Source organism: Necator americanus, chromosome III, assembly GCF_031761385.1.
Source record: "Necator americanus strain Aroian chromosome III, whole genome shotgun sequence".
In the NCBI taxonomy this organism is placed as follows: Eukaryota; Metazoa; Nematoda; class Chromadorea; order Rhabditida; family Ancylostomatidae; genus Necator; species Necator americanus.
Genome location: NC_087373.1, coordinates 15521101 through 15544420, shown reverse-complemented (window position 1 = coordinate 15544420; position 23320 = coordinate 15521101). Strand labels below are relative to the sequence as shown.

The 23320-nt window shown below is 43.7% G+C and overlaps 3 protein-coding genes across 5 annotated transcripts; 2 read left to right on the top strand and 1 right to left on the bottom strand.

Moving 5' to 3' along the window:
* Nucleotides 1–195: 195 nt before the first annotated feature.
* On the bottom strand, nt 196–22424 carry RB195_009687 (uncharacterized protein; the record flags this gene model as incomplete). 3 transcript variants are annotated; one of them, XM_064190345.1, is made up of 27 exons in its annotated part: nt 196–244; nt 349–426; nt 527–594; nt 646–761; nt 5062–5239; nt 5615–5740; nt 5820–5910; nt 9415–9506; nt 9574–9641; nt 9694–9834; nt 13261–13385; nt 13462–13541; nt 13604–13691; nt 13878–13904; nt 13984–14106; nt 17680–17783; nt 17835–17936; nt 18008–18187; nt 18248–18364; nt 18473–18589; nt 19863–20003; nt 20599–20719; nt 20783–20883; nt 20957–21102; nt 21160–21300; nt 22050–22182; nt 22365–22424. In XM_064190345.1, 27 exons carry the CDS (start codon nt 22422–22424, stop codon nt 196–198), a joined length of 2913 nt encoding a protein of 970 aa, XP_064047927.1. The 3 variants fall into 3 exon arrangements, with proteins under 3 accessions (XP_064047927.1, XP_064047928.1, XP_064047929.1); XM_064190346.1 differs by lacking the exon at nt 13878–13904; XM_064190344.1 differs by lacking the exon at nt 196–244 and having other exon boundaries at nt 327–426.
* On the top strand, nt 1098–1874 carry RB195_009689 (uncharacterized protein; the record flags this gene model as incomplete). The annotated part of the gene is made up of 1 exon (XM_064190348.1): nt 1098–1874. The coding sequence occupies one exon, from the start codon at nt 1098–1100 to the stop codon at nt 1872–1874; it is 777 nt and encodes a 258-aa protein (XP_064047931.1).
* Nucleotides 11390–11740, top strand: RB195_009688 (uncharacterized protein; the record flags this gene model as incomplete). The annotated part of the gene is made up of 1 exon (XM_064190347.1): nt 11390–11740. The coding sequence occupies one exon, from the start codon at nt 11390–11392 to the stop codon at nt 11738–11740; it is 351 nt and encodes a 116-aa protein (XP_064047930.1).
* Nucleotides 22425–23320: the final 896 nt, after the last annotated feature.

Below are 23320 nucleotides of genomic sequence, written 5' to 3'. Positions count from 1 at the left end.
ACGAACCCAAATGGAAAAGGCACAAAGTCATACCCGAAAACAAATAATGCATTAGTCATGGCGCGCGAATTTGACTGAGGTCGACTATGTCCGCACTCGAAAATGTTCAAATCAGGGTCAACAATGAACGGTGAAGAGGGAAATGAGGCTCACCTACTTCACTATTAAACACGTAAAAGTAACGACCCTACTGAACTAAGAAATATAGTTAATGTCGACTGAATAAATCACCACGATACGGTAACTGGAAAAGTGAGAACGTAGATAAAATGCAATGTGCTCTAGCGATTTCTTAGAGAATTAATGGATGAATACTAAAGTACACATTAAAACTCAAAGTCTCTATACTTTTCTAAGGATTTGCGCTGTTCTTCGGTTAGCTTATGCATATCAATTCCTTTCCCGAAGACTGCGTATTCGAAAGGCCTGAAATATCTAGATCTGAGACGGGATTTGGTAGCCATTGTGAATGTTAACAGTAGTGCTGCGAGTTTTTTAAAATGTAAAATAAATCACAAACATTAACCTTGAATCAAGTGTTTCGAAGGAACGTGCACCGAATAACCCATGATTTGTAGCCAAAATAAAATTCACCTAGAATGAAAATTATTTTCTGTAGACAAAGATATTTCCTGTATGAATCACCTCAACCACTTTTCCAGCTTCTATTAGCGCTGAATGTATGTAAATGCAAGGTCCTGCCATCGAATGTATGAACAGCCTATCTCCGGACGAAAGTGGATCAACGCGTGCTCGAAGAACTGTAACATGTATCTCTTCACCAACTCCCTCGGATAGTACTGGCTTGAGGAACAAGTTTGTAGCGTTTTTTTTTAATTCAAAAGTCTACACAGAAATAGGAAACATTGGCAAAACCTTTTATACCGTATGGAAGAAGAGCTTTCGCGCTATATGTATACGGCGGTATGTTCTGATTTCTTAATTTCACTGATTTTTATGTTTTAATTGTTTTGTTTTTGCATTAATATGATGCTTTATGTGAAAAAAACAGAGCATTTTCGACACATTGGTATTTTGCATTTGATCGAGATGTTGAGACCGCCGAAATTATGAGAATTATGATATTTGTGGAAGGGATGTGGATCTCTTCGAGACCTCGAACGGGAATCAGGATGGACGGACAACCGATAGAACTCGTCGATGAGTTCTGTTACCTGGGCTGTATGCTGAAGAACAACGGCAGCTACGAGAGAGATGTTCAGCAAAGATGCGCTAAGGCCACTTCTGCATTTAACTCCTTAACGAAATTTCTTTGGTCGACCCCCATCACCAACGAAGTCAAGCTGCGAGTCTACCTATCCGCAATTCGCCCCATCATGATGTACGGATCGGAGACTTGGGCAGCACCATCAACGGTTATGGAGAGGCTTGACTGCACGGAAAGAAAGCTGCTTAGACGGCTACTTGGCTACTTTTGGCCTAGGGTATGCCACAATGAAGATCTTTACGCAGAAATTGATGTGGTTTACCGGCGGATGACACGTGGAAAACATCAACATCTTGCGCCGCCATCGAAAGTGGCTAAAGTAAATCGTCTTCGCTTCTTTGGTCATATATTAAGGAGACCGACAGATCGCCTTGTTCAACGAGTTCTGAAGAGTTCGTCGGGTTCAAGCTGGAAGAAGCCACCTTGCCGAAAACGGAAGTTCTGGACTGAGGTGGTAAAAGAGGACCTGAGGACACTCGGCGTGGATAGGCAGTTCAGGCGAGACGTAAGGTTTCGCAGAACATGGAATAGCGACGAATGGATTGATTCTGTGCAAGCTCCCGCAGAAGATCGAGAAGGTTGGGCAGAGCTGTGTTCAAGGACGGCACACCTCGGCGAAGATGCGGGTAGTCGCGTCAGGCGATGACATCAGCCCGCCGATTAAGTCAAGTAAGTCAAGTGGAAGGGATTGAATGAAACGTGAAAGGTTAAAGAAAAAGAAGCAAAAAAAAACTGATATCATATAAAGAAAACAAAAAAAAAAGACATAGAAAGACTTATATAAGGCGTCGATGAGATTGCTGAACTATGGTAGGAGGTCGGAAAGGAAAGCGGGAACACCAGGAGAGAGTGTATTGGTCGGTCAATTCGCTCTGGTTTGTTTTAGAAGAGAAAATTTTAAAAAATTCAATTCTCTTGCAACTCATGACATGGTCGTCCCGTTTGTGGACGGTCCTGGAGGTCAAAATTTTCGAAGCGGGAAGACCAACGGCGCTCGGCTCTTTCATTGCACCTTCTCCGTTCAGCAGCAATTCAGATTCCGTTGCCTTATCATCTCGATTAAAGGCATCACCCCACGAATAGTAAGTGGTACGGAGTTCCGGAGGAGTATTCGTATACGGACTCTTACTACTAACACCACCGTGAGCGGTCGGTAGCTACTGCCTTCCCTCTCTTATTTTCGAATAAATGGGGACTGATGTCAATACTGCATCATGCTGAATCTCCGGATTGGTACTATACTGCCGCACCTGCTCCGGACGAATTGCCGCGTTGGGGCCACATGGGGTCTTTGATATAATCGGATTTGCGTACACAGAAGAGGATACGGTTTTAAATTAAGCTGTGGTATTGATTTTTTTCCGACTCAACAGGGTTTCTGGTAATAAGAAATGGATTAATTGCTGTTGAGGTCTCTATACTCTTTTATTTTACTTAAAATTGTTTTTACCTACCAATTTACTATATATTTTTTTACCCTAATGCGTAAGTGTGGAATTGTTGTCCTAATACTGTGTTTTGATATCTTTTTGCTTTAGCCACTGCCATCTATTGACTGCAATAAATGCGCACTGTTGCTCACCACCTACAAACTGTAATCTTTTAATGAGTCTGCTAAAAGCTGTTTTATTGTAGAGACTGGCTCTCTTGAAACAACACGGAACATCTTGCATATGACTCTGTGTTGCCTTCGCTCTGGAACCATCTCAAACATTACTGAAGAAGACGGCTGGAGATTCGCGACGTGCCAGAGTAAATTCTGGGTTATTTCCTAAAGATACTGAATTGGTTCATTGCGATGTGCCACCATCCTGCGATGAAGTAAGCCGTGCGGTGGAAATGAAGCTGGAAAGCGCCGCCGATCTGACACTGCCGAACACTGATAACGGGATATGATGTGGTCAAGATCTTGATCAAACTTTTAATGACTGCCTTGGAAGCTTCCGATTTCGCTTTCGATTCTTCAATACTGTTGTTGTTTAAAAAGGGGAACAACTTGATATCAACAACTACCGTCCTTTGACTGTTGTCCGTATATATAAGGTATTTAGTTCGATCATTTTAAAAGAATGATGGCTTCCTAATCAACCAACCCATCGAACAGGCTGGCTTTCGACGCAACTTTCCATTTAGATATTCGTCATTAACCATTGGTGAAAGCTTGGCAATTTTCGTGTACATAGCTTTCGTTGACTACTCAAGCGTTTGATTCTGTGGAACATAACATGATATGGACGTCACTACACAAGGGTTCATCCAAGATAATTCGTCCTCGACATCTACACTGCTTCTGTAACATTTGAATATGTGGTATAGTTCCTATCAACGCTAGACGGGTGTTCACAGGAGACCCAACTCCCTCCTCTTCCGCCGTTTTGGAAACCGTCTTCCGTAGCCTGATTGGAGAAACAGAGGATCAACATAAATGGGCTCCGTTTAAGTCATCTCGGTCGCTGATGATGTAGTTCTCTTCGCGCCAAACCACAGAACTCGAATTAATGCTACAAGAAATGAGCGACAAAGCCAAATTGTGGGACTGAGAATGAATTCTCTAAGACTCTTGTCATGACCAATCCAGAAATACCATCTCAACTGATGGATCTCCATACATTACTGGCAACTTTGTTTATCTTGGTATGATTCTTTGATAAATCTAACAACTGAGCTAATAGGCGAATTCGCTCTGGCTGGAACTCATTCACCGATCCGTTATTTAATGAGGTTTCAATGAAATTAACGTCGACTTTATACAAAATGTGGGAACCTTGTCCCTACGGCTGTGAAACTTGGGCTCAGCAGATCTCAGGCGCTACGAAGCTCAACGGCAAATAATGAGAAGAATGCTCGGGGTATCGTATGCCGAATTGGGGGAAAATAAAAAAAGAAAAAAAAAGAAAAAAAAAAAAAAAAAAAAAAAAAAAAAAAGTAGATTATGGGGAAGGGGTGATTCCGTTCATTTCTTCCTAATTGCCGTAGAAAACGGCCCGGAGGATACGGCTTCGAGCGTTCCAGCTCAGTATTTTCTACAAGGATTACGATTGGAGCGCGTCAGCCCAGTGCAGGACCGCATCTTCCGGGCCGTTTTTTTTTACGGCAATTAGGAAGAAATGGACGGAATCACACCTCTCTCCGTAATCTACTATCCCGTATACGAATACTCCACCTGAAATCCGTACCACCTCAGATTCGTGGAGTGATGCCTTTAAATGCCGAAAACAAAATCAGTTGATAATGCTCTTTTCGTCACATTGACGTAGCATTGACGTAGCATTCCAGTACAAAATAAATTGCAAAGATTAGCTGACTAGAAAAGACATACTGTATTGTAATGCAAAAAGTCTTTCCTGGATAAAATACATGATTTTGCCGATATACTTTATTTCCGTGTCTATTTTCAAAATTTGAAAAAGCGCTCATTCCGTGTCTATTTTGAAATTTGAAAAAAACGAGTCATTCTACAACGTATTGCTTTATAATCGGGTCAAAACATCATGAAGCTCCGTACAACTGCGTAAAGCGCCTCGAAGGGGCGTAAAGGGTGCGGTGGAGCTAGTGTTTACGATCTGAGCGGGACCCTCGTTGTCTGCAACCAGAATTCAGAGATGAATAAGGTCCCAGTTCGATCACAGCATACAGCTCTACTGCGCCACTTTGAGAGCACTTGGTCACGCAGTGACACCTAATATTAAGGTTGTTTTGCCCTTTGAATAATACCATTTCTATTAAGATTTCCACAAGTACAGATAGATCACATGGAAAATATGTCTAGTGTTGTTAGTATTGAAATAAATAGTAAAAGTGATACAAGGAAATTATGCAAATGAAAAACACACCAGTAACCGAACGTATCTCGCTGTTTGGATGGCAATCGTCTATCCATCCGACCGAATCCAGTTTTCCTGTGCCTTTGCCTCTTTCTTCGAAGATTTGCACTCTGCTGTCCTTGTAGCCAAGTATGAGATAGCATGACCTTCCTTCTACCCTTGCCATTGATGATATAGACACTTCCATCTAAATCTTTCGAAGTTTGTATTTGCCGAAATAGCATGCGTATAGTTAGGTCAAAACGACCCAAAGCTCGGTGCAATTGTCTCAGCGGCTGCATTCAAAGCAGCGGGGTGGAGCCAGCAGTTACGATCGAGACAGGTGTAGTTTCTTTCAAAGGGGGGGGGGGGGGGGAGATTGAAAAAAACGAATTCTTTTTCCGTCAACGACAATTGGTCTGCCGATGTGCGCTACTAGCTACACTCGAATCGCAGAGGTGAGTGCAGCTAATGAGGGTCCATCCCCGATCGTATAACACTGTTCTCTGTGTGGCTTCGAACGCAACCGCTTACGCAACTGGACCGAACTTCAGTTCGTTTTGATCCGACAACGGTTCGTTACCTTCCGTAGCTCCATACGTTCACTTTTCATTTTCTTCTGTTGATGTCTGTCAAGGTCATTCCAGACTTGCAACGTTTTACCGCTTGCTGCATAACAACCCATTGGTCGTCCGTGGAAGCAAATCATCTGTAGGTATAATTGTAATTCACCATTCTATGCTTCATTCAGTAATATTTGTAATGTAATCAAATAATTGAAAATTCACCAATGCGACACAATGTAACGGTTCTATTTGAGCGATGAACTTTTCAGCCACAGTGAATTCATGTTGACCCGTCAGTAGTGCAACATATGTCCTTCAAATTTTCATAATAAATGGATACTAATGATAAATAAATAATAGGTAATAATAGTATATAAATAATAATAAATACATAATAAATGGAAACATCCAATATTGAAAAAAAAACTGAGTCGTATATACGATAAAGACTACCATATTTTGTATTCTTATCAAAATTTGCTGCTACTGTTTATCGCTTAGAAACTAAAAAATGTCACCGAAAATGTGGTGTCACCGAAAAAAACTTCCTTTCAATAAACGTTGTGAATTCAACTTATAAGATCTGGTTGTACTCATTAACATTACAAGAAAAACTGTTTTTTTTAATTCTATCGTCTTTTCGTTCACAACGAATTACCGCGTCATCTCGGCGTGAACGCAGCTTTTGACATCGGAATGTGATTAAAGCAACAGTATTTTTTTAACATAGAGCTAGCCCTGGCTCTTATGGTCATGTTTTGCGACTTCCCCGACGTCGACCGAAAATTGGAAGTGAAGTGTAGAAACCACTGTCAAAGCTTCTCACCGTCTTGCCAAAACACCTCACAAGGTGGTTCAATGATTCCCTATAAAGGTTGAGGTGAAAGCTGACCTGTTCATGGCGAGGTCTCCTAGCATGGAAAAATCTACTGGCCTAGCCGTAACGCACCTCGTCTTCAAACCCTGCAAACTAGGCACTGTCGGCACTGCAGATGTGGGACGGTATGAGGGCCGGTTAGAGGCGATCTAATATCGTGTAGTGCAGGACGTTTCTGATTCGATTGACAAGCATCAGTAATTGGTATCCACCAACTTTGAAAGTTTATGAACCCGAACGCATTTTATGGAGAGAGGAAGTGGTCCGCTTCAGGAAAGTTTTCCACGAATTCGTTGTCGGAAACAATAAGGAAAAATTAGGAAAGGCTGCAGAAGAGGAGTATATGATTAGACGATTTGGGTTTGGAACCGGAACGAAAATGGCAATCGTCTCGTCCGGCTGATATCTACCGCATGGCTTTTTTTTAAATGGGATTTCTGTTTTCATGGAGAGAGTTCATCGTCGGTGGATAGGGAAATCGCCCAACGGGACGAATCCCGGATTGACTGGATACAGAGTAACTGGAGGTAGTCTACATGGCATCTCGAAAACTCTCTGTCTCAATGTGGCAATGTGAATGGCACGTCGAGAAGAACCAGAGGACCACAGCCGGCTTCTCAAAAGATAATCAGCTTGTGGTAGAGATGCCTCGAAGAGATGCACTGCATACTGGACCGAGTTTTGAATTTTTTCAAAGAACTGCAGGAAGAAGGGACTTTGAAACTTGGTCCATCACACGCATAACACATCCAGAAGAAGACATTAGTTGTGGAAACACTTCAATTTATCTGCGGAAAATCTCTGAAAGAATTTCTTTGAGGCAGCACAAAAAGGATAAGTTTAAAGAAGCTTTTGCAAATAAGAAAGTTTCGTTAACAGCGTCTCCATTCTTCTCGTCGGAGGTGATGGCGAGCTCTTTTCTCTCGTTTGATGGAGTACCACCGTGGATACTTTCTTCAGAAGTACGAATTGCAACCAAAAGCGTAAAACCTTGCACAGTTTCCAAACTCGACTCTTACCAGCCAACTTTCTCCGAGCTGGTGGTCACTCCCTTCATTTAATTCTAGAAGTATCATCAGAAGGTGAGGGTCTGAGGCCGGTTGAAGATCTTGCAAACACACTTTATCCATCCATGAAAAATTTGAACGAGAGAGAGGAAGAACGTCTGCTCTGAGAACGGAGGAATAAAACTTGAAGGGTTCTAGATACTTCTAACACATCATACGTGTACCTCCGAGTGTCATCCTGTGAACGTGGAGAAGAGTTTGAAAGAGGAACTGAGCAGAAGAATGAGAGCACTGTGGGCATCCTCGACAACCACTTTGGTTGCTAGGGACGAACCGGCGGTAAATTACTGAGGTTAGTAAATTGATGTCATCCACGAAACTTACAAATTTCTTGGATGGTGAAAGAGAGGAACGAATGGAAACGAGGGTTTGCACGATCACTGAAGTCGATATTTAATTATGAATTCGCTATATATTTCTTGAAACACATACCCGTTGACTTTTCATAGTTTCTTAATCAATTACATCTGATTCATTTTTAATCAATTCATCTGATTCTGTATTCACTATGAGTGTCTTCACAGCGCTTCATTTTTCTGAGAGGGTTACAATTCCCCGAGACCAAAAGTTGGGGATTGAGACTCAATAAACAACTCATCAGCGGATTCGAGGTAAGTGAGAGAGCTAAATGGTTTTCGCTTTAGGGGATGGTTAAGATGCTGCCTGAAATAAGTAACAGTCTCATGAAGTGAGCTGTGGGGAATAGGGTAGATGTGGATCCCAATCCGAGCCTCAAGCTGGCGGCGACTGGCCGATGCGAAATGCAACTGAGCGGTGTTGTGGAGAAGGTGAACGGCCGCACGTCTCGGTCGCTTTTCTCGGATTACGGCTGTCAACTCGTGGAGCTGCGCGTGTAAGTTTTGGCATCGACTATGTGATTGCCGAGCAGCTGTTCCCTCTACAGCATTCCCTGCATGTTCTAGAAGCAGCAGAGGTTTTCTGTTGGTGTACCGCGGCTATAGTCGTAGGGGGATGATATCCTCCAGAGACTCCGATCGGCGTCGGCGAAACAGCAATGACTGGCAGACGCTAAATTGGCATGAACGGTTGTTCTCGGTCTGCGCGAGTGATACCCATCTCGACAGAGCTTTCCGGTAACCTACATGACCAAATAGCGTGCATGTCAGTGGAGCGCTTAGCAACGCGTAGTTGGTCAGCCATCGTCCGCGTCCGGTCGCGTTCGTGAACGCTCCAGGATGCTGTGCAAATCATGGTCGATTTTTGCGCTTGTTGGAGCGGCGGAACCACTTGTTGAGGATTCCATGGGTATTGATCGCAGGCCCAACGACTGGTTGATATTGGCGGGCGTCTGAAGCGCAGTATGACGTTTCGTCCACTCGTAAATGATTACTCGGATATGATTTCGATCCATCTGCATTGCAAAGATGGCACAACAGAAACGCGGCGCCTACATACATTTGACTAGGAGGCTTTAGGCTTTCACCTGAGTCGCCAGGAAGAAAGCGTGTCGTCGCTATTAGACGCCAATTTTTTCAAAGTGTAAGCGATTAAGAAGGACCTAATACATAACTATGTAAGTGATATCTATGCTTCACATCATTATGAGAACACAGTCGCTAAATCAACAGAAATCCACTTATTCGCTCACTTCTGGGCCTTGTAGAGGACTGATGTGGAAATAAGGTTGCGATTACTTCAATCGAAGGCTACTATTGCAATATAATCGGATAGTGCCGAGATGGGACGCTATAGAATTAGAAAAACTAAATAGCTCTCTTGAGATTCGAGAAACCGTAGAAGAAGGGTAAAGACATGAACATATATTGAAAAGAAGCCCCAACTTTTTTGATATTCTAATATTAGCTCTTTCTAATATTAGCTGTGTATTGTTCATATGCTCCAAAAAGACTACCTGATAGCTTTATCTGCGTAGCCAACTGAATAACGAAGTTTACAAGGAAGTGGTCGGCATTCCATAGTTGGATCAAGGCTGACATTCAATACCTAAGCAGTTTCATCAAATCAGTTTTGATTTTATGATATCTCTTTACCGTTTTCCTGGTCGTCCTACCTCAACGTCTTTACCGGTGTCGTCCGTGACGCGAGATTGACCGAGATCATGTAGTCCTACTAGGTTATCTAAAGTATTCTTATCAAATACAATGAATTTATTGGGTTGGGTTGTACTTGCCCTCAGTGTAGTGTAGCGCTTTGATCCTCACATACGTTTTACTGCCTGTCACAGCAAAAGCACCACGATGTTCCAGAGAAAACGGTGTGCTTGCAAGACACAGAGCCCCACCGGAATGGTACGTTACACGATGCCAACGATCTGAAACACTAATTAGATTTTATACAGCTAGTGTTCCACACCTATACTTTCTAAGAGATGATAGGATGTCTTGATCCGCAGCAATAGCGGCAATTTTTAATAATAAAAAAAAATCTTTTCGCATGGTTATATGGATGATGACCACAGAGCCTGTCTACTCGTGATGGACCAACGTGTACCTCGGGCCGATGGTGCTGTGTGACCGTTAAGGTCACGGGAGCTTTTTTCTGTTTCCTATTGTCAATATAGTTCTTTTTTCATGCTACTTAACATAATAGGGCTGGTGTAGCGCAGCCGGTAAAAGGTCGTGGCCGTACGGTCGATGGTTCGAAACCACCTTAGTGTCAACCAGTCCTTTCATCTCTCCGGGTCGATAAACCAGAGTAAACCAGATGGCACCAGGGTTGTCTGAGGGGATAAAAACACAGGTTTGATACATTGCTTGGCCCCTGTAAATCATTGTAGGGGCCAACACGCGTTCCAGAACTTTAGCTATAACGACTTAAAACGCATTATAATTAAAACGCATATTTAAGGAACTCCCTGTCTTCTGCGGTGAAAGGAGTGACTCGTAACATCTGTGTAACCCCAATGTCGGTTCGGCCAAAAGCTGGCATTCAAATGACCTGAAGGGACAAGGGAGGAGGTTTGGAGTCGCCCCCAACAAATAAGCTCCGCCTTTCCGTTCCGGAGAATGCAACGTTCCCCCAAAAACTCATGGGATTAGAGGTCTGCAACTTTCTATTTCTAGATAGACCTGGAGAAGTTCTACACAGAAGACACCACCTTCTACAACGTCACTGTTGTAGACTTTAACGCCAGGATTGGCCCCAGAAGAACGTTTGAAGAACTTTACATCAAGACCTACGGCTTCCTGTAGAACGAAAGGAGGGAAAGGCTTTCCTAGTTTACAATGACGACTAAGATCACCAATGGGGAGTCGCAATTTCAGAAGCCCTCCACTACGCTGGACATTGGGGTCAGCGAAGTCCCAGAACTATCATTAAACGGGATCTTTTCGTTACGCTAGCCGGCTCTTGGAAAGATTCTGTACTGGACAGCATTGACCTGGAATACGATCGGCTCGCTGAACACCTTCATGACTGCACGAGGAAGGCTCAGGGTTCCAAAATCACCAAGAGACGCCTGTCTCTAGAAACTATAGAGCTGACACGCTAGTGTGGAGCAGCACGAGCCGCAGGCAACCAAGAACTCACGTCCGAGCTCCCAAGGCTTTGCAGAGAGGTGATAAGGAAAAACCTTGAAGAGGGAGGAGCAGAAGTGCTGGGCTGAAATTGCAGAGGCGGGAAAAAGCATATGCTATGCCGGGCGAGATTCGCCAGTCGCAAGACGAAAATGATTGCTCTCCGAAACCCGAAGGGAACAGCCCTTGTGTCGAGAGAGGAAATGGAGAAAATCATCTACGATTTCTACTCTAATCTCTTTGACAGCATGTCCGGTCACCATCTGAGGGAAGATGGACATGTCATTCCAGAGGTTATCCCGTCCGAAGTACGACATGCTATCATGTCGGTAAGAAATCGGCACCTGCCAGATGTTCGGATCCTTCGCCAGTTCTTATCAGCACTCTGGCGAGACTCGTCACACGTTACCTGAGAATGCAAGGTCCTTAAACAGTGAAAAGACCAGTGAGACCGTGTTGTTGTTTAAGAAGGGAGATCCAAATGACATCGGCAACTATCGCTCAATCAGGTTGCTATCCGTCATCTACAAGCTCTTCACAAAAGTGGTCCTTAACAGAATTGAAGAAGTATTAGATGAAGGACAACCATGGGAGCAAGAAAGAAAGGGATTCAGCGCGGTTGACCACGTTCACACTATTTCGAAACTCATCGAGACCTCACGAGAGTACAAGATGCAGCTGCGGCTCACCTGTTGGAGTTAAAGAGGACCTTTGACTCATTTGAGACGGAAGCGATTATAGAGACTTGGACAAGCAAAGTGTCCTTACTCTGTACATAAAGGTGCTTCGAGGGTTGTACAGTAACTTTACTATCAGAATTTCACCATGCTGCAAGAATATCATCATTGACGTGAAGAGATTCACGGCCACTCTCGAGAACGCAATGCGAAAGCCGGAATGGAACGAAATGGAAGTGAAGTTTGATGGTAGGAAGCTACATAATTTTTGCTTTGCTGATGTCTGGTAACATCAGGCATCAGCCAAGTGGAAGGAATGCTGACCGAACGACGTTTATGCGTAAAGAATGGATCTCGGATGCTCCATTCATGCTCTACGGAACTAACATTTTCGAATGCACCAGTTACATTTAACTGGGTCAAGAATTGAACATGAAGAACCACCTGACCTCCGAGCCGGACAGTAAGAAACGAGTAGGTTGGGGAGCGTATGAGAGCATCGAGGATGAAGTAAAGAAGACAAGGGCCCCTACAACACCACAGTACTTCTTGCTTTGTCCCATTCTTCAGAAACCTGGACAAATTCGCAAAGAGAAATAAAACGCGGTGAGCGTCATTTAGCGCTGAATTGAGAGAGTGATGCTAGGAGTATCCCACATTATGGAAGACAAAGAAGGGATTTAAAGTTCACTCCTACGTCACCTATCGAAGATCAGAGACGCTGTCGCATATGCGGAGAGAAGCAAAATGAGGTGGGGCGGACACGTAATGCGCTTCACCGACAACCGTTGGACGAGAGCCGTGAGCGACTGTATTCCTCGCGATATTAAGCGCATTATAGGAAGACCGCCGACCCGCTGGTTAGTCTTCTTCACGAGGCGCTTGAAAGAAAAATTCTACGCTCTTCGTGTCCCACGTGAAAGGAGAAACCATTGAAGGATTCTGGCATGCGATCGAGACAAGTGGAAGGATTGCTGGCGCCCGCTCAACCAGTTAGAAGTACAATGGGAGTCGAGGTGATCAAGGTGATAAAGGCGCATCCCAAATGGATTGATACGCCAGAGACTTTATCCTTTTATCCTTTTGATTGTACTTAATTAAGATGACTTTGAGATGACTTTGTGCGCTGCATTCGTGTGTTCATCTCGTAAAAGGTTCTTTTTACTGGCATCATCGTCATCACCCTATCTTTTTTCGTACCGTCGACAGGTGGAGGCAGAGCAATCCTTTCTTCGCATCGAGGATGCAACTGATCGACACTTTCGACCACGAAATCAACACTTTCGATCTTTCGACCCTTTTTTATAACTAATTTTAGTTTTGTGTTGTACACATGACGATAAACACCTCAATTTTTTCAGCACTTTATTATTTAGTGGAGTGTTGTACGCTAAGGATGGAAATCAGCGAGATTGTATAGGCTGTACATGCGTTCACAGAACCTTAAAGGCGCTCTGGCACTTTACCCACTTTATTCCTTATTACTGACCTTGGACGTGGAAAATAAATCATTTATCACTATAGAGGAATATATCAACGACACACCTTGATCCCTTTCGGATATCACAACTTCAGTATCAGAGCAGTGCAAGGCCAGATATGTATCTTCAGTGGATAGGATTTTGAGGTCATTTATGGGTCCGTGAGAGAAAGGATGAGACATAAGACTGCTGGAAAAATTTTGGAATTGAACTGAGAATTTTTTTCTACTGTGGAAACCATTTTTGAAAAGTTAGAAATGCATACCTAGCAATTATAAAGTGGTCATATTTTCTCTCAAGATCAAATGCCAAATGAAGTAAACCACCAGAGCAACTCCCGAGAATCTGAAATTGCCATGAATCGTACTCGAATATGTTTTGTGCATTGTTTACGTTATTCTGCGAACCATTCCATCATGCTCCATCAAGATAGAAGTTAGGTCATCAAATGAAGGCAGGGAAATAGGGTTTCCAGCGTCGAAAAATCGTTTTTCTCTGAAGTAAAAAGAAGTTAAAGAACCATTGAATATATGACAACATGGATGAAAACTGCATTCGCGTTGTGTTAACTCAAAAGTGCCGTGCCAAATTCAGCAAAGCAATAGACAATTGTTCCGAAAAAAAACATTACTAGACAGTGTATAAAGAGAAGGAAATCGTCACACTCGTGCATGTTCTCACCGATACACCGGTGGAGAACCTCGTCGGCTGCAAGGGTTGACTTTTTTAGAGAAATAATCAGCAACAATAAATGAGGAACAAAATGAGCGAAAACATTTTAACGTACCGATAAAAGTAGATTGGAAAGACTTCCTTGTCGTCCGTCACGTAAACACCTTCTACGCCACGCATTAGGCAGGCGGCAGTAAGCCTAGTTTCATAAGACGAGTCCAAGGAAATCGAAGCTACCCTGAATTTGTGCAGCTATCAGACTAAGCAATCACGGTACTTTTGGAAAAAAAAGTGAAATCCTCTCCATATTATTTTACGATCTGTACAATATCACCATGTGGTTGTAGGAGCACCAGCTCTCCTTTCTGTTGTTGATTCTTCTCGTTTGCTTCTAGGGCGTCACCTTCTCCTCAGCCCACTTTTTGATATCAGGCTAAGTAGTGAAATTGGCGGTATATCAGGGCAGTTCGTAGTCAGACTTGACTTCGGACATGATCTTGGTGGACGTAACGCAGCCGGTAAGAGTACCGTGCACGACCGATGGTTAGGAACTGCTTCAACCAAGTGCTTCATCCCTCCAAGGTCGATAAATTGCTAGCAAACTTGTCGATTGCCAGTGTGAAGAAGGAGCCAATATTGTCAACAGCTTTATTACGGCAAACGCTACGGTGTCGTCGGGGAAACAGGGCGACCACTTTGTATACGTTATAAAAAAATCTAAATGGGATGAAACACTCGAATACAGCGACCGATCTAAGGGGTCATATGTGGCATGCTTTAGTAAGCACAACGGTTTGGGCTCTTTCGGCTTTCGATACCGGGTGCACTATCTTAGGTGATAATGACTTGTTCTGGATGAGGCATTTGTGGGAATATGTTGCAAATGTTCTGACTTTCCAGGCTCTAGCGAAGGTGGCAAAACCGAAACGTTAGCCGTAATAAAGACTGTTAACAATCTTGGCTTTTGCTTCACATTGACAACCGACGAGTTGCAGTCATTAAGCCAAGATTCAATGAAATTTGAACTTGTACGCATCTGGTACCAAACTTCTCCGGGACATAAAACGCTGACATGACGTTTGCAACTTATCGAGTGGCAAATTGAAGCAGGAGTCAAGATTGTTAACAAACTTTACTACGGCTAACGTTTCGGCGTCGTCGCCTTCGTGAGAGCCTGGAAAGTCAGATCATCTGTAATATATCCTCTCAAATGCCTCATCCACCACAAGTCATTCCCTGAGATGTAACATCAATCGCAACCAAAAGAGCCCAAGTCGTTGTGCTTATCTAGGTAGCCGCGTTGTCGTGATATTAGTGAACTTCCGTGTGATAAAATCGCTCCGCCAGTACTAGTTAGGTTGCGACCCTCATATGACCCCGTAGATCAGAATCCGCAAAGTTCTTAACACGGAGCCAGCTCGTTGGTCATGGCTATGCATTCTTCCTTTCTAATCAGTTTTGCACTTTTAGCGTTTATCCAAAACGCCACAGTTTCGGATTCGTACGATAGGATCGTGGCAGATGTGCAGAAACGAGCATTTTCATGACATTTTCTGCCATGAGTTCCATGAGCGATTGCTGCGTTTGAGTGTTTCATCCCATCTAGATGTTCTCTAATACGAACACGAAGAGGTCGCAGTGTTTCGCCAATATATTGTTCGCCACATGTTCTGTACAAAATTAAATGAACTACACTAGAGACCATGCAGTCCGCTGGGCTAAGTTAACCGCATTGGTCCGCTTCTGAGCACCTGATGTCATCCTAACGGCTGTCCTAAGTATGTTCCTAATGACAGATTTTATGGTTTTCCAACGATGAGCGGAAAGACAGTGAACTGGTATGCTTTTGCTACTAGGTTTTCGAAAACATCGCATTTTCCTCTCACCGTTGGACCAATTTATTTGCACGTTAAGGAAGGGCAGCCAATGTGCTTTGGGTTTCTCCAGTATAAACCGTATGTAAGGGGATTGCTGGTTTAGAAACTCGAAACAAGCGTCCATCTCGTCTTAAAGGCATCACTATACGAATCTGAGGTGGTACGGATTTTAGGTGGTGTATTCGTATACGGGATGGGAGACTATGTAGAGGGGGGTGATTTCGCCCATTTCTTCCCAATTGCCGTAAAAAACGGCCCGGAAGATACAGCTTCAGGCGTTTTGGCGCAATATTTTCTACAGGGAGTTCGACTGGAGTGCGCCAGGCTTGTGCGGCGCCGCATCTTCCGGGCCGTTTTTTTTCTGCAATTAGGAAGAAATGAACGGAATCACCCACCCCCCTCTTCATAGTCTCCCATCCCATATACGAATACTCCACCTGAAATCTGCAACACCTCAGATTCGTGGGGTGATGCCTTTAAGTGGGACATATATTGCAACAGTCATAAATGTAACGACTGCACAGGAAAGGTTCTCGTTCCATGATGGGTTGTTCTATTGTGGATATGAATGCAGTGGCTAGTGTGGGAGCTGGTCTTTGTCCCATGGCAAAACCCCTGAGCTCTCTGTAGTAGTGTCCCGACCAGCGAAACAAGGAGCACTTTAAGCATTCATCCAGGAACGTCACAATCTGTAGCCCGAACACGGCTTGTTGACATGACGCATAAGCCAACGCCGTAAGTAATCGTGTTGGCTGGATTTGCGTTCATAAGCTCAAAGACAGCATGCCACGAATCGGGGGTAGTAAGGATTTCAGGTGGAGTATCCAAGGGGTGGAGTATCCGTAAACGGGGCCGTAGATTATGGGGACCGGGGTGGTTCCGCTCATCTCTCCTTGAATCACTGCAAGCAGCCAGCCCCTGAATGTTGTTTTGTACGATGCCTTTTGCTGCAGTGCGCCGTTACTGCCTATCGAGGCAGTCTGAAGTGATTTTCGACGAATCGCAGGGCGGAGGCGGCGCAAGGGGTGGAGCTTTGCAATAGATAGCGTCGTACAAAATAGCGTTCTGGAGACGGCTGTTTGCTGTGATGCAGGGAGAGATGAGCGGATCCACTCCGTCTCCATAACCTACGACCCCGTAAACGTATACTCCACCTGAAATCCGCACCACCTCAGATTCGTGGTATGCTGCCTTTAAAACGATGCTGAATTAAAGTTGAACACGTAAGTACGTCCCCCTAGGAATTGACCAAGTCCATGTAATTTTTCCTTTTGCCCACTTCATATTTGCTATTTACTACTTGTTATCGTTATTACATTCAATTTTACATTCCTCAAGTACGGCACCGGTTTATGTTAACTAGCCATATAAGCGCCGTAATGAGTCCGCTGCAGGGAAGAAGGGCTATGTATCCGGTTGAAAAAGTCCCCAAGTAAAGTTCGTGAACACAATTTATGCCAAACACATTGTATATGTTATGTAAGAAAATTGTCATTTATTATTACTATTATTATTTTATTATTATTTTATCCTTTATTCTTTATGTAAGAAATTGTGTTATTATGGTGGCATGGCAAGTTACGTTCTTGACAGAAACGGGTAAGATACCCATCTCCTTCGGGCGACGGCACAATAATGGATGGTGCGATGGCGCGAATAAACCCGGAGAGGTTAACAGCGATTACCAATCGATTACTGTCATTACCGGGTCTTTCTTTTTCGTGTATTTATGCATGATGAGGTTAGTTTATAGTAGTAGTCATAGTAAGATCTTTTTTTTGTGTAAGAAACAGCGTTGTCGTTCTATGGTCCCGTCGATGCATGACCTGCTTTTTAGAGACGGAAACCACCTGCTCGCGTAAAGACGGAATACGTCGAAGCGATGGAATACGTTTGGTTGCGATTGCAATGCTTTTCAAAGAAAAAAATCGTACCGTTTTCCTTTCCTAGGATATACGGCCAACGTCGTAAGTCCTGACAAGCAGTACAGCGTTGGTTCCCGTTGTGTATCATCAAGGAGAAAATGAGTGAAGTGATCCTGAAGAGAGCTACGGTTAGTCGTTTGCGTGCGTAATCAGAAGCACAGTACATTCTTCTCAGCTCTGTGTTCGAAGATGTGTTGAGAGAGAATGAGTCGCATATCTTTAGCTGGATCGGTGCTGCCGTTCATGGATTCGATTATGCTTGACACCTGGAATTGTCGCCGAAGATTGAAAAAAGTAAAAGAAGAAAATAAAAGTAAGTAAGTGTCCCAGAACATACCTTCTTATCCCATTCAGCTATGAATGTTTCCATCTCGTTAGCCTTGGCTTTCCTCATCAATTCTTGTACGGTATATTTCCTTTCTTCAAATACTGCTCGACTTTTCTCAATCAGAGTGAAATTTCCGCTTTCCAAACATTCATCGTGTAACTTTGAGAAACGAGTCAGCTCGTCAAGTTCCTCAAAGTCATGCATATTTCTATGGATGTTTGAATTTCTTCAAATAATTGTTTAACTCACCGACTCTATAAGTGAAATTGAGTGATTCATTGCGGCATTTGCCTCTATAGCTTTTTGCGAAAGAACGAGAAGCTTTCGAAGTGCGAGAAGACGTTGAGAGACGCGATCAGCCCTTACCTGAATCAAAACGTGCGAAGATTACAGTAGTAGATCGATATTCTCATTAATTGTGTTGTGTGTATGGGTTCAATTGTTTTTTCTTCTTACAAACAAGCTAATACTTACAGAGTGATTTCGGAACTCTACTTTCAGCGAGCTGAACTCCATGTGGGCATTATATGTTTCCTCGTCCTCTTCTTGTGTGTTTATGTTCTGAGTGGAGGGTGAAGGAGAATTGGCTAACTAAAAAAAATTATTGAAATGTCGCAAAATTAAAGGCACCATGCCACCGATCTGACGTGGTGAGGGAATCTGCGGGAGAAGCAAAAGACGGGTCTGTAGATTTCCGGAACCGGTGTGGTTCCTTTCATCTTTCCTTGGTCATCGTAAAAAAAAACAACGAAGGAACCGCTTCAGTTCCTACGAGGTGCGATAGTACGCTCTGTATGTAAACGTTCCGGTCCCCTCAGCAGCCTATTCACGGGTTCCACTTGAACAGGCTGGTAAAAAAACCAGAAGATATCACTGATCTATGGCCGCCCACATTTGGATGCTCCCTACTCGTCCACGTCGTTCGATTTCTTTTCTGATAGTTCTTTTCCAACTAGGATCCGATATACTCAGGATACGCAGGTGAGTCGTAAAAAAACGACGTTTTCACTAACGGTCAGGAAAGGATGAGCGGAGCCACGCAGGTCCCGCAGTCTACAACCTCATCTCCAGCTTTTCCCGCGGATCCCTTCACTACGTCACATTCATGGCATATTGCCTTTAAGTAAAATTCTCAATTCAAATGTAATCGATAAAAAAGAATGCTACGTTGTTGAATCCCTTTGATTCGCCAACTCATCCGAGATCAGTTAGATACGTCTACGAATTAAAGGCGGCATACCACGAATCTGGGGTGGTACGGATTTCAGGTGGAGTATCCGTAAACCGGGTTCGTAGATTATGGAGACCGGGGTGGTTCCGCTCTCTCCCTGAATCTCTGCAAGCAGCCAGTCCCTGAATGCTGTTTTGTACGATGCTTTTGTTGCAGTGCGCCACCCTTGCACGCGTAGCTCCCGCACTGCCTATCGGGGCAGTCCGAATAGATTTTCAACGAATCGCAGAGCGGAGGCGGCACAAGGGGTGGAGCGTTGCAATAGATGGCGTCGTACAAAACAGCATTCTGGAGGCGGCTGTTTGCAGTGATGCAAGGAGAGATGGGCGGAACTACTTCCGTCTCCATAATGTAGGACCCGGTGTACGGATACTTGACCTGAAATCCGCACCACCTCAGATTCGTGGTATGCTGCTTTTAAGAGCGTGCGCGTTGACTAAACAATGACTTTTGAGGTCAACTAGTCGGTTGAATTAGCGTATTTATCCATCCCAGTAGGTATCCTTCCCTTCCGGATGGTTGCAAGGTCAGATGTGTCTTCTGCTTGTTAAGCTATCGTCCACGCTATCGCAGTGAAAACTTTTATCAGTGCCCTCCACCTCTTCTTCTGGATAAGTATTACAGTTCTCTTACCTTTGCCTTCAAATTTTTCATCTTTTCCAACATAGATGCCCGCTTATCCCTTTCCGCATCTTCATAATCAGAAAGGCGTTTGATTTCAGAGAAAATAACGTCCAGCAATGTGTTCACGTTATTTTTGGAGACTGATAAACGCTGCAAATATTGTAATGTGTCAGATTAAGACAATATACTACGAAATGAATGATGTTGGAATTCCTCTCTTGAAAAGATCGTGTTAAGGGCGGAGATTGTGTAACTGTAGTGACTAATTGCCCTGAAAAACGCCATAAGAAGCAACCACGTGATCGAATATTCCGGCGAGGAACCACGGCGCAACAACGGCGCAATCATATGCACCCGAATACTTGTGGGCTAGAGATGCGTTGTTAGGTGCCTCGTTGGGAAATTCGGTAGGGGAGGTCGTTTCCCACGTCGTTCTTCAGCGTAGAAAGAACTGAGCGTAATCGAGCCTCTTACTAGTCATCTACACCCTTAGCTGTATCTCTTTTTTTCGGAAAATATCCTCATTTTTGTGCTGTGCTACTTTCAAATAATGAAATTTACAAATCGACAATCAAGATATTTGTGGTCGTTAGCAATTTTCGGCTACTTTTTCCACAGCTCAGACTTAGCTATTCAGGGAACAGTTTGTCAAAAGTCGCACGCATAGAGAAAAAACGTTTATCCGCAGAGATCACGGAGTGAATGCTAGGTCTTTTAATGCAGAAATACTTTAAAGGAAATTTACCTGGACAAGGAGCATGTCGTCGTATTCCTCGACTATAATGCCTACGCGAACAAAACCGTCGTAGTAAGCTGCATGGAGGATTCCACCGTCTCGCCACAGTAACCCAGATTGGATTGGTCGTCTAAATGATGAATATTATTGTTCAATCGTGGTTTATTTCGGAGAAACTAGACTGAATTCTCACGTGCAACGATAACATTGGAGGCATTCGAAAGAGGTGTCTTCCATATGAGTGCTGAGGCTGTAGTGAAATACTCCACTTTCGAGAAGAAATGAGAGAAGAAGCTAAAGCTTTTACTTTTCGAGAATTTGCATACATCACATACTCTGCCGCTTATCCTTCTCAACCTATTCATACGTCGTTCTTTCCGTGTCGTTCCACGTTGAGTGAACGAATTGGAGCCGGTAGTCGTAGTACACGATGTTCCGGAGCCACTCCACCCTCAACGAGGTAGGACTGATGGAGCAGACAGCAGTAGTACTCTCCATGAACGAGAAAATGATCTGTAAGAATAACGACTACTCATTACCATTGATTGGGTTCGATAGAAGGCCGCTGACCCCCTCCTTCTACTGCTTGTATTCCGATCACAGTATCTTTGCCGCCGAACACATTCACTACAGTTCCACGTATTGGCAGCCCTGTATTCTGTGAACGTTCTAACTCCATCGGATGGAACACCTCCACGTCACCACCACATCCTGAATTTGAAGTCGAGTCGTTGCCCTGTTAATCTGTCGAGCGTTTCGACCAAAAAGACCTCATGTGTACATAGTTTAAGTTGCGAATAAGGCGCAAACTGTAGTCGGGAGTTGAGGATGGGAGCGCTCGTCGCGCCCTCACTGAACTGAGAATTTAGAGTGCCAGAGAAGTCTCATGGAGCGCAGAGAATGTTCTTAACTGTCAAATGTTTTTTGCCTTAGAGGATCCGCGACTTGTAGGCTAAAGTTACTAGAAGAAAATGGGAAGTGGACCTGGTACTAGTACTGTTTTAACTGTCTCCTTCCACTTCCTTTTTGAAACAAAACTCTCCAAACACGCTTATTCCAAGTGAGTAGCTAAAATTTATCACGTTCTTCTCCACGTTCCTCCATGGACGTTTTTTGGGCTGCTCTTAGTGCGGGTCGGGTACAGTTCACTAAGAGCGCGGTTGAGTGCTCCCTTTACCCCCCTCCAACCTCACTTTACCACGGATATTTATGTAGTCGGTGAGGATCGCGCTAGTCTCTGAGACCGCAAGGGAAGCTCTGCCCTTGAAACCACGTCCTCCTCCATCTTTTCTGCCACAGCCGCCTTATCCGATAAAATACATGAGGCGGCCCCTCCCCCATGTCCTACATTCAACCCATCCCTGGATTTGTCCCTTTTCGTTTATTAACGGTTTTGAGGAGATTAATATTCTATTTTGGAGGTATCTATAGTGATCAAGATGACCGTGCAGAATCCTCACCCGATAGCAGCCTTCCGTCGCGATGTCTGAAGAGTACCCGTCTCGGTTTGTATGATGGGTTAGCAAGGCAGTAACCAGGCAGATATTTCAGTTGAGTGTAGTGGGACGGCCTCTCATCTAAGATTGTCATACCCTGGAAACAATCGGGCATGAGGGCGCAGAACATCCGATCCACGATTATGACGAGTGAACGATTATGTGGATCCATGCAATAGTGCTTTCGTAAACGAGTGAGCGAGAAAGGAAAGGAGCGCGAACTTAGGATGAAAAAGGAAATGCGAACAAGCGAACGACACGAAATACACGTTTTTTTACCTGGTTGCTCTCAAACATTGTCTCTGGTATAGAATCTTGTTCAATTTCGAGCATAGTCATTTTCCGTTCACTGTGAGTTCTTCGAGGTAATTCCCAGTTAAGAGCGAATTGTTCTAATTGTTCTACACAGGTTGTGCGAATCAGATGCCACAAGACAGTATGAGACTCTGAAATTGCGTCAATTCACCGCAACAGAACACTTTTCCCTGTTCGGTTCCAATGGACGTAATTGGCAAGTGCTAGGTATTCGCATTTCTTTACACGAATTGTATATAATCCCCAGGAGAGATAGTTACTTTCCGTATAAATACTTGGTTTTGAAAAAAACTGTCGTATTACTTGGATTAGTAGAATTTACGTGAAATTTTGGCATTAATCCTGAAAAATTCAAGAAGGGTGTATGTATGTTGAAATGAAATTCACAGCGCTCCTTGTTAACGAAAGCTGTCCTTCCAAAGCAGGGCTTGGGAAAAAAAACTCTAAAGACAATTTCACTGCAGAGGAAATGAGCTTTTCCGTTCTTATGTTAAGCCTTCCATTTTCTGAGGAATCCACGTTATTACGCTTAATTTCTATAAAGCCGGTTTCCTCATAAGAACTCTTTTCACTCAATTTTACTACGAGAATGAATGGAATGTTTCTAAACTTCAATTCACCACCATACTTCTAATAATCAACTCATTACTATACAAAACTTCTAATCTTTTTTTCAGTCTCTAAATGCTTGCATTTTGGTTTCTTTACTTTACTTTGGTTACTTCGATTCATTCTCGTTTTTATCTTTGTGTGATGTTTCTCTCGACACCAATTAAAGGCAGTGTCGTGGGAGAGTTCTATGTTGGGTTTCCTTCGTCAGTAAATAAGGTTCGTCGCTTAGTTTGCCATTGTCCTATCAAAAACACAAAACAACCTTTGTAAATCCGGAAATCAGGTGGATCAGGAATATGAGATTGATG